The sequence below is a fragment of the Alosa pseudoharengus genome, unplaced genomic scaffold (assembly GCF_046254945.1).
Source record: "Alosa pseudoharengus isolate Yale_2024_CS ecotype anadromous, Long Island Sound unplaced genomic scaffold, YU_APseudo_1.1 YU_APseudo_1.1_scf_7, whole genome shotgun sequence".
In the NCBI taxonomy this organism is placed as follows: domain Eukaryota; kingdom Metazoa; phylum Chordata; class Actinopteri; order Clupeiformes; family Clupeidae; genus Alosa; species Alosa pseudoharengus.
Genome location: NW_027468859.1, coordinates 17,751,289 through 17,763,225, shown reverse-complemented (window position 1 = coordinate 17,763,225; position 11,937 = coordinate 17,751,289). Strand labels below are relative to the sequence as shown.

The window sequence follows — 11,937 nt, the reverse complement described above, 5'->3', positions numbered from 1 at the left end:
TGAACACACAACACATTTTGATATTTTTTCTTAACTTGGGTGTTTTATTTAAGTGTATTAAGATTCCAGGCACATATCTTAATCACATGGACTGTATCTGTGCTTCTGTACATTCAGACACAAACGCCTTCACTGCCCCTCTTTGCTTCTATGCCAGATGCCACTGGCATATTTCCCCAATATAATCTAACGCTTTCTGACTTGCAGGAGCTCAGCTCAATGGGACCTGCCATAATTTTCTGTGTCTGTTTCACGTTTCAACCAGGAACGTGTCTGAAGATGGCGTCAGACGTATGACACATGAGCGATTGAGCAGAAGATGCATTTATTGAAGTTTGGTTCAGCTTGCTGCGTGCGTGATTTGATTGAGCTCAATAAGCTCAATGCCAATCTAACCAGCTAATAGGCTAACTGAAATAACACCATGCCAATCTCTATCTATGGTGAAGGGTATGTGGTGATGTGTGGCTATTTCAATTCCAAAGGCCAAGGCAACTTTATGATTCATAGTATCCTGGATCCATTAACTAACTGGCCTTTAAAAATAAAAATCTGCTTGACATAGTTGCTTGAACAATGGTCATTCTGTTTTCTAAAGAGAAGCAAGACCTAATCCTGTGAAGTGCACCTAATTTAATTTTTACCTTTTTTGTGACCAAGCACATGTGTTCTAAATGATAGTTTGTTATCTAACCAAATGCCCAGATATTTGGATTGAGAAACTAATTCAGTTTGTGTCACACTTTTTCGATCTAGTAAAGATCATACATTTAGTTTTTGCTTCATTCAGAACCAGTTTAAGTTCTTTTAAGGATTTCTGCGCACAATCAAATGCATATTGAAGATGATACTACTTGCTCTACAGATGGTGCATAGGCATAAAGGAATGTCATCTGCATAGAAATGCACTTTACAATTTTCTATTGAAGGACAGATATCATTGATGTACAACGTAAACAACAGTGGCCCCAAAATTGAGCCCTGTGGAATACCATTATTTAGTCTCAATGGCTCTGAGGTTGATCCTGTCACATCTAGCCATTGTGTTCTATTAGAGAGGTAGTCTTGAAACCATTTAAAGGAAACTTCATCTAGACTAAAAGAGGTCAGTTTTTCAAGAAGTAACCTGTGATGAACAGTGACAAAAACCTTAGACAAATCAATAAACAAAGCTGCACAATGTTGTTTCTTACTGTCAACAACAGTAGCTATATCATTTACTACAGCAGTTGCTGCTGTAATCGTGCTGTGGCCAGCTCTGAACAGAGATTGATAAGGACTTAATATAGAATATGATGACAAGGCCCCGGCCGTGGCGCAACTGGCTGGGGCACCTGCAATGTACACCGACGACCCGGGTTCGATTCCCGCCCTGTGGTCCTTTCCGGATCCTACCCTGATTCTCACTCCCACTCACTCCCTGTCATTCTCCACTATCCTATCCTATCTGATTAAAGGGATAAAAGGCCAATAAAAATATACATATATATATATAAAAAAGAATATGATTACAAAAAGGAACGATGCTGTTCATTTACAAAGGAATCTAACATCTTTGCTAAACATGGGAGCTTGGAGATTGGCTATAGTTAATTCAAATCACTTGGGTTTCCTCCTTTATGTAAATCATATGTAATTTTTATGCTTCTAAATTGCTGTTCATTATAAAGGTTAAAAACAAGATCTTAAAATCTATACAACCAAAGCGTTATGCAAACACTGACTTGTCTGACTTTAAAAATGTGATATAATTGATTTCAAAACCTGTGTGCATAATTAAGGGATTAGCCAAAACCACATTAACAAAGATGTGTTAATAATTTTTGAAAATCTTTGCTGTGCTGAGATCTGGTTCAATGTGAGGAATCGAGGAGAGTGGATGTGAAGACCTCTGGATATCAGTGCAGAGAGGGACAGCAGAGTGGAGATGAAGACCTCAACGATGATGTGGAGATGGCTGAAGACAGCATCTGAACCAGAGACTTTCTAATGAGGAGACACAGCACTCAAAAAAATCCTCAATAGAAATGCATGGGGTTAGTTTGTAATGCCAATATGGCCGTTGTCTACACATATCACACCCCTTCCTCGACAAAACGTCGACATGTGAATACACTGAGCCAATATGTTGTGTTGTGAAGACATCTTCCCAATCATGTGTTGTGAACTCGCTGCTGGAGCAAGATTGGTGTCGTGAAGCCTTGCGCACGCGCATTTCTGCTGAATAGGATGCCCGATGAGTGCCCAAAAAGCGTTGCTATATGGCCGCCGAGTGGATGGACTTGCCTAAAAGGACTTTGTCTGAACTCAATACTCTTTTCACCTTTATTGGCTGTAGCGGCTGAACACATAAACTGAACCCAACATGTTTCCCCTGTGCTTGCTCTAGCTGCTGAACACAGAATCTGAACCATTACTATCTATACTGCAGCTATAATGATTTATTTGATAAAAATGGATTCTCTAGTATTTTTTAGTAAATACTAAGTATTTAGTAGTATTTTCTCTAGTATTCTTAGTATAAGTATATATACTCTTTTGATCCCGTGAGGGAAATTTGGTCTCTGCATTTATCCCAATTCGTGAATTAGTGAAACACACACAGCACACACACAGTGAGGTAAAGCACACACTAATCCCGATGCAGTGAGCTGCCTGCTACAGCAGCGCTTGGGAAGCAGTGAGGGGTTAGGTGCCTTGCTCAAGGGCACTTCAGCCATTCCTACTGGTCGGGGTTCGAACCGGCAACCCTCCGGTTACAAGTCCAAAGCGCTAACCAGCAGGCCACAGCTGCCCACATGTAGTATGTATGTATGTATGTATGTATGTATGTATGTATGTATGTATGTATGTATGTATGTATGTAGTATGTTTTTTTATCACTTTCAAATACAGTATAGCTGAAATTGTAACATCCAAGCCGATAAAATAACAGCATTTAAGGTGAGAATTTATTCAACTGTATCATAGCAATAAGTATGGTGTTGCTGATGCTGTTTGTGTGTGTGTGGCGTGTGTGTGTGCACATTTGGTTATGAGCATGTAGTTGCTCCAGCAATGGTCTGATAATACTGATAATCCTATTCTTGTTCTCTGCATTCCCTACAAATAACAAAATCAAAGTGAACCACTGTCTCGTGTCTTTATATAATTATGACCGCCGCGCAGCGAAGCGGCGGTCATATAGGTTTAGTCAGATTTTTTTTTTTTTTCTTTTTTTTTTTTTTTTTCTTTTTCGCATGTCCAAATTTCCGTCAATGATTCCCGGGACACTGAAAGACCGGGGTAGACGAAACTTGGTGGGCATGTAACCCCATATGGATAGCATGGAACCATCGTTTTTCGTTTTGATCTGTAGCCCCCCCGCTGGACTGCACCCCCCGAAAGGAGGGTAGGGCAGACACAGTTTTCTGTGAATATCTCGAGAACCGTAAGGTTTAGGAGGACCATTTTTTTTTTGTATGTTGATCTCAAGGGGCCATGTCAACCCATTCCATAACCACTCATTTCATGTATAGCGCCACCTAGTTAAACACAAAAAAGTAAAAATGAGGTGTTGTAATCGCAGGTATCTGTGACCCAACATAGTCAAAACTGCATGAAATTGGAAGTGTAGGATCATTATGACACCCTCTGAATGCACGCCAAGTTTCGTGGAATTCCGGTCATGGGGGGCCACACAATAAATTAATTTATGTTACTATACACCAACTGGCCTGTAGGTGGCCGGAGACAGTTTTCTGTGAATATCTCGAGAACCGTAGGGCCTAGGAGGTCCACCTTTTTTTTTTGTATGTTGATCTCAAGGGGCCATGTCAACCCATCCCATTACCACTTATTTCATGTATAGCGCCACCTAGTTAAAAATTAAAAAGCAAAAAATTAGATATCTCTGGCTGACATAGTCAAAACTGCACGAAATTGAAAGTGTAGGATCATTATGACACCCTCCGAATGCATGCCAAGTTTTGTGTACTTTCGTTCATGGGGGGCCTTACAATAAAACAATTTATCTGTACATTTAGTGACGTACACCAACAAGGATTCCCGGGACACTGAAAGACCGGGGTACACAAAACTTGGTGGGCATGTACCCCCACATGGATAGCATGGAACTGTCATTTTTCGTTTTGATCTGAAGCCCCCCCACTGGACTGGACCCCCTGAAAGGAGGGTAGGCCAGACACAGTTCTCTGTGAATATCTTGAGAACTGTAGGACCTAGGATGACCATTTTTTCCGTATATTTGCCTCCAGGGGTCATGTTAACCCAGTTCATGTGCACACATGTGCACAAACAGATACACACACACACACACACATTCACAGTAATCATACGTATGACCAGGGCCGGCCCGAGGCATAAGCGAACTAAGCGGCTGCTTGGGGCCTCCTGGCCACCAGGGGGCCCCCAATCGAGTTTCTTTTTTTTTTTTTTTACATAATAAATAACGTAAACAAGTGACATCAATGAATGAATAAATGAAACAATTATCATTCAAATCAAGAAAATTATGATTTCATGATCAATATGCCTGCCTACTGCTACTGTGTCTGCCAGCCTTTGAGTCACGCGCATAAAGTAGACACCTCGGGTGCATATAAAATTCGTGCACACTGCATCAAGTTCAACAATCGGAAGAGACGGTAATGTTCAGACAAGTCACAAAAAAGGACGTATCCCTCTGGTGCCGAAAACAGAACGAAGAAAATGACAGAGGAGGAGAAAAACGAGCAAGATACAGGTATGTTTTGCATGATTATTTACAGTATGTTTTGTGCTTGAGGTAGCTAACGTTAGCTAGCTGTCATGATCTAATATAAGCCATCACCAGAGCTAAATCTCCGCCATCAACAGAGAAATGTCTCCTATTAATATATATTTATCTAGATGTATTTCAGATGTCAAGGATATTGGGATTGTTTTGGATGTTCAATCAAGCATGTACCCTAGCTCTAGGTGGGCTTATTATGTCGTAAATTAAAGTTAGCTAGCTGACTGAAGTGGACATTAGCACTACAGTAGCAACATGAAAGCGTAGCTGAAGGCAAATTTACCACAGAGGGATTGTTTCTGATTTCGCACCTGAAAGTGTTGATAGTTTATTACTGCTCTATAATATGTGACATAGTGGTAAGTCTGATAGCAACAACAGACTAAGCCCAGGCTCCCAGTCCCAACCCAACCCACTGACTAGCGCGACTCTGGGCATCGGTAACGTTCCAGCTTCATAGGCAAAGATGGAACAGTACGTGCGCTCTGCTCTAAGATCTTTGGAGAGAGATGGTAGTGTTTGAGAAAATATACCATGTTGGGTGGGGAGACTTCTGTGATGAAAATAAATTTACATTTGATTAAGATAGTGGCAAGTGATGTAGCGATGCTACCCTAATATTTAGGCTGCAGTAGATCACCATGTTAAGCGTTCACCATACTGCAATTAAGTATACTCTTTTGATTATGCCTCATTTGCCAATAGAATATGAATTGTTACATGTGGAATTGCTTGTTATTTGAGTGTAAGTAATGATAGCAAAATAAACTCATTCTGCTCGATCAACTATGCACTTATGCAATATTTTTTTTTTTTTCAGAGACACTGTTGAAGTCCTTTGGAGCACATCTCTACCTCTACCTAACTCTACCTACCAGAAGGTGAGGTTTTCTTGATGGCAAATGGTTACATAGCCTGTTAATATGACACGACACATTTAACATCGTTTTTTTTTTATTTATTTATGTATTTATTTAATCATTGCAGGTTCGTCCACTGCAGAGTTGCAGATGCCTAAAAACCAGGAACGAAGTAGGAATAATTATCTATTTTTTGGGACCTTTTATTTTTGATTATTAATGTTTGTCTATTTTGTTTTTATTTTGTAGTTGAAAATTGCTCATTTAATGCACATTTGCGGATTTGTTCAGCAAATCTGTTGAAAAACAAGTCATTAAACTGATGTACTTGTTTACAACAAATACAAATGCTGTTGTATTTTGTTATTTGTCAATTCAACTTCAGTAAACCACCCTTAGTGCTTCACTTTGAATATGAATGTTTCAAATAAATCTGTGATTTTAGTACCCTCTAAGATTAAAAGGTGACAGGGTTGGTGTAAATAACAACTATATTAATACATTGGTTTACCAAGCACATGGGGCCAGAAGTCTAGATTGGAGCCCCAAAACATTTTTGGCATGTGAGCAAGGATGGATTACTGAATGAGCCTACCGAGCCCAAGAGGTCAAGGGACCCTGAACCCCAAGTAGTTGTGTGAATTCACTACCAATAAGTCAAAAAGCAAAAGGCTATGAATCTGAACAAATTTAGGTACTGCCCTTCTCCAGCTGACCATCCCAAAAATGCACCAGAATACAGGAAATCACATCTAACCCCCCCCCCCCCCACACACACACACACACCCCCGTTTGTACCCACATTTGCACAAAGAGGGTAGGGGGAGAGGGTCCTTATGCATCTGTGTCCAGGGGGACAGTAGTTCATAATCAGTCGCTGTATTAATACATAACCTCACTGTATTAATTTATAATATGACATTATAGTGTGAAGTTGTCAATTATCGCCAAGCACAGGTGACTGCGTTGTGGGAGGGGGCCCCCAAATCAAATTCTGCTTAGGGCCCCCAAAAGGCTTGGGCCGGCACTGCGTATGACACATACTCACACAGTAGACATATGTACGCTTCCATGCACAGGCACATACGCAGGCACACACACAAGCACGCACACACACACACACACACACACACCCACACACCCACACACATAACATAAACATAACACAAACAATCAAGAATTTCTCATAATTATGAACAGGCAAGATGGAGGTGGGGTTGTATAAAATTAATTTTACATGTGAAATCTATGAACTAATCATGTTTTGGTACTTGTTGTCTAGCAGATACCAGTGAGAATTGAGTGTGGATTATGCAATTTAGTGAGACAGTTAGAATCATATAGGCCTTTCAGCGTGATTTCTTTTTGTGGAAAAAATGTGCTGGACTGGGCGGCGGTCATATTTTGTACCGCTCTGCGGTACATCTAGTTATATAAATGACAATGCTTTTAACACAAAAGACTATTTTTGGCATTGTAAACTGAAGTGAAACAAACAAAATAGTGAAAAAGTGGTCTGTGTTGTATTGTGTCAACAGTTTAAGTCAGAACAAACGGACAAATCCTGTGTGCATGGTGGCCTTATATTACTAACTGGGTGAGTGAGTCTTGAAAAGGTAAATCAATTAGCCAATCAGACATTGGACAAGAGGTGCTAATTGGAAGCCACGCCTTATTCCCAACCATCACTATATATCACACTGACCCAGAGGGGGTCTTTTTTGTGCTTGTTCATTTAACAGGTAAGTTAAGGCTTTAACTAGTGTCCTTAATATTTCAGTTTCTTTAGGTCCTTCGTGGAACTTCTTGTTAAAAGAAGCCTAATGCAATGTATTATTTGGTCAAGGTGTATTTGGAGAAGCTTGCAGTTTGGACAGACTTTTTAGATTATTATTTGAAGAATGGTGAGTGCCTCTTACTTATAAGTTAGGCTTACTGTTTGACTTGGGTGATGGGCCAGGTATTTGTCACAATGGGTGTTTTAAATATTTTCTTGATCATTTTAGAGGGAATGCATTTCTATCCATGTTGGCCAAGCTGGTGTGCAGATTGGAAACTCGTGTTGGGAATTGTACTGCTTGGAACATGGTATCTGCCCAGATGGAACAGCTGTTGGAAATGGCACAACTCTACTGGACTCCTCCTTTGGCACCTTTTTCAGTGAGACTGGTGCTGGGAAGTATGTTCCTAGGTCCATATTTGTTGACTTGGAGCCATCAGTTATAGGTCAGTAGTGTCCTATATTTGAAATAGTCGTTTGGCTTTTGAGCAAATGTAAATGAAGATTTGGGTTTGTGAAAGGCTGACTTGATATTCCCTGACAGATGAGATCCGTAATGGGTCCTACCGTCAGCTGTACCACCCGGAGCAGTTGGTTAGTGGTAAAGAGGATGCAGCCAACAACTACGCTCGTGGTCACTACACGATTGGAAAGGAAATTGTGGATCCAGTCCTGGACAGGATTCGTAAAATGGTAGGAGACTAGATTAACAGTTGCCTGCTTAGCTTTTCAAAGATTGGTGAAATGTATTTCCAAAATTTCCCTCGGCATGAATAAAGTATCTATCTATTTGTTGCATTTAGTATCTTCAGTATTGGCGTGCCCATGTGTTTTTGGTGATTCTGTGCCCCCATTTAGTGACATGTTTGATCCCTCAGTTGAGGCCTCTACATTATGTCTGTAAGGGATAGGATTGTTTGAGAATCATAACATGGTGTGTTTGATTGCTTTCAAGTTTGTTGCAGAAAACCTGCTGCTACATTTGCCCTTTGTTTGTATTATCTTGAAATACCAATTTATGGTGCAGAATGTGACTACTGAATTTGTTTGTCTCAGACCGACCAGTGCTCGGGTCTCCAGGGATTCCTAATCTTCCACAGCTATGGAGGAGGCACTGGCTCTGGCTTCACCTCCCTGCTGATGGAGCGTCTGTCTGTGGACTACGGGAAGAAGTCCAAGCTGGAGTTCTCGGTGTACCCTGCTCCCCAGGTGTCCACTGCTGTAGTGGAGCCCTACAACTCCATCCTCACGACCCACACCACTCTAGAGCACTCTGACTGTTCCTTCATGGTGGACAACGAGGCCATTTTTGATATTTGCAAGCGCAACCTTGACATTGAGCGTCCCTCTTACACCAATCTGAATCGACTTGTCGCCCAGATCGTCTCGTCTATCACTGCATCTCTACGCTTTGATGGGGCTCTGAATGTGGATCTCACGGAGTTCCAAACTAACCTTGTTCCCTACCCCCGCATTCACTTCCCCCTGGTCACCTACTCTCCAATAATCTCTGCGGAAAAGGCATACCATGAGCAGCTCTCTGTGCCTGAGATCACAAATGCTTGTTTTGAGCCAGCTAATCAGATGGTGAAGTGTGACCCAAGGCGTGGTAAGTACATGGCCTGCTGCTTACTGTACCGTGGGGACGTGGTACCCAAAGACGTCAACGGTGCCATTGCTGCCATCAAGGCCCGCCGATCCATTCAGTTTGTTGACTGGTGCCCCACTGGCTTCAAGGTAGGCATCAACTACCAGCCGCCAACGGTGGTACCAGGCGGTGACTTGGCCAAGGTGCAGAGGGCCGTTTGTATGCTGAGTAACACGACTGCCATCGCTGAGGCCTGGGCTCGCCTGGACCATAAGTTTGACCTGATGTACGCCAAGAGGGCCTTTGTGCACTGGTATGTGGGTGAGGGCATGGAAGAGGGGGAGTTCAGTGAGGCCAGAGAAGACATGGCTGCACTGGAGAAGGACTATGAGGAAGTTGGGGCAGACTCAGCAGAGGATGGTGAAGAAGAGGAAGAAGAGTACTAGAGTTTCTAAGGTTATTTATTTGTATGTCAGTTTAACTAATAAATGTTGGTATTGCAAATATATATGGGTTGTCTGAATCTTTATCCCCCTGAAGTAATACAGAAAAAAATCAACTGAGGACTGCATATGATATTGTGAGTGTAATTTACTGCATTACCTGACACCCCTATGGTATATTGCAATATCAAGCACAAGAATTTCAAATGACATTTACACAGCCAGGCAGCTACAGCACTACACTCTGTGGGCATGTCTCTGAGCTCCCATTTATATCCCCCCCAGAGTGTAGTGCTGTAGCTGCCTGGCTGGGTTAGCTGCTGAGTGTAGCAACTCGAGCTAGGTAAAACTGATTTTTTTTTTTTTTTTTTTTTTTTTTCCTTTTTCATACCAACAGTAGTCGGTGACCTCCAAATGGAGATCTGTGCGAACTCTCAGTGTTCCTCCTTTAATGCAAGACATCTGAACACACAAAACACATTTTGATCATTTTCATAATTTGGGTGTTATTTCGGTGTATAAAACTGAGTCTAGGCACATACCTACTGATGGTAATTTTGATACCATAGTTTTAATAGAGACCCAGTCAGACCATTAGTATGAAAAATCAGGAACAGAGTTTATTTACAATGATGTGCATCAAGGGAGAGACCGCATGACTTCACCTAAAGATCCATCAGCTACTCTAACTAGACAAGGAAATAGTTAAGGTTTAAGTATCCTTCCAGGCTGATGGGAGATGGTGTTGGTCATCCCATCTCACGTGGACTACAAGGAAACACTCTGATTAGTGGCAACCTGGCAATCCGGAGCAGATGGCTACTGACGCAGCCATGCAGAACAGTGAAACACTAAAGTCATAATATTCCCGCTTATCTCTAAATACAGTCACACACAGATATACACAGGGACAGTACAGATATCATAGTCATTACATAGAATCATACTTTTAGTATTAAAGTGACCCACTAATGAGAAATGCAGAACATTAAACCACATATTGGACATAATGTTCTATTCCACTTTCTCTCAGTCCCCCTTTTTCAGACTTTATGGCTGGAACATTTCATCAAATATTGCCACTATATAAAATATAAAAGATTATACAATTGTTTCATTCAAGTTAGTCAGATCCAAATAAGCAGGTACATGATTTAACTGATTTCAGTCAGTCAGTCAGTCAAGAAAAATAACTACACATGATTGGTGTACAATAACAACCACAGTAAATCAAAAACAAACTATCATGACAATCAGAACAGGAGCTAGTAAACCAAAAAGAATATATTTGGTCCATCCCGCTAAACTATTCCGAAAAAAGACCTAAATCACACGTATATAAAAATAATTTCTGAATCCAATACTCTCAAGTCCCCCTTTAAAAGACTTGAAGCCTTTGACACCACACAATAGCACACATCTGATTGAATCAGAATGAGCCTACTAATGAACTGAGAGTAATGCAGTAATTGTGTCTTTTTACCATGTGTATAATAGTTGGGCAAAGCTGAATATAAAACCAAAACACATAAGAAATGTCTCAACAATTCTCAAATAGAACCCAATAAAAGAAATGAATCAACATGGTTACATGTATAAAAGTGGCCCTGATTGTCTTGATTTCTCACAGGCTGTGCAAAAAAGTTTACATACCACAGAGTACTAGTGATAAAAACAATAACCAAACAGTTCAAGGGGAAAAAAGCAATAGACAAAAGAAAAAAGAAAAAAGTAGAGTCTGTAAGGCTCCCCCTTTTTGACCACTGATTGCACCTGAAATATAACACAGAGATATACATAATATGTATATGTAAGGCCCCGGTAGTGCTTCCTAAGTTTCAACTAACATTATTAAAAAGATTTCAATTGCAATACTGCTATGGTCAGTCACCAAATTAGTAATTAGCAATGAAATATAAATTCAAATGATCATGATCTTCATGGATACTCTTTTTTTTCTTTGTGTGCCTCATATCAAGAATTGTTTATCATACAGCAAAGCTAAATTATCTTAACCTTTTTCCACATTGTTTAAAGCAGGCCTAAAGGCATGTTTTAAAGAACTTGGTAAGACCTTTATTCTGAACATATTCTGAACGCCTGAAACAAATGCAAAGTTGTGTTTTATTTTATTGCATTACTGTAAAACAGTTGTAAAACATTTTCCATGTCAATGAAGAGAAGAAAATAATAATACCAATATAAAAACTGCAGTGGTTGTGTTGTTAATAAACATATGAACCTATTAGTTCAATACTAGTTCAGTGTAGTGAAGTCAACATCAACAACCTCTCATCCTCCATGAAAGAAAAAGCTATCTTTAATCATAACTTGATACACTGCAAGAGCTAGATGTCTATGTTATCAGACTACTCTTAATCAGACTCCCCCTTATGATCTGCAGCAAGGCTGCAAGATTATTCCCTTAGCTAAAGTGTTGTCGCCTATAACACTGTGTCCTATTAAGAGCTTAGTGCGTCATAGCATCAACA

At 40.5% G+C, this 11,937-nt stretch overlaps 1 protein-coding gene across 1 annotated transcript; it reads left to right on the top strand.

Moving 5' to 3' along the window:
• Positions 1 to 279: 279 nt before the first annotated feature.
• On the top strand, positions 280 to 9,448 carry LOC143109235 (tubulin alpha-1C chain-like). Its single transcript, XM_076271890.1, has 4 exons — positions 280 to 291; positions 7,641 to 7,860; positions 7,959 to 8,107; positions 8,471 to 9,448. Exons 1-4 carry the CDS (start codon positions 280 to 282, stop codon positions 9,446 to 9,448), a joined length of 1,359 nt encoding a protein of 452 aa, XP_076128005.1.
• The last annotated feature ends 2,489 nt before the right edge of the window (positions 9,449 to 11,937 follow it).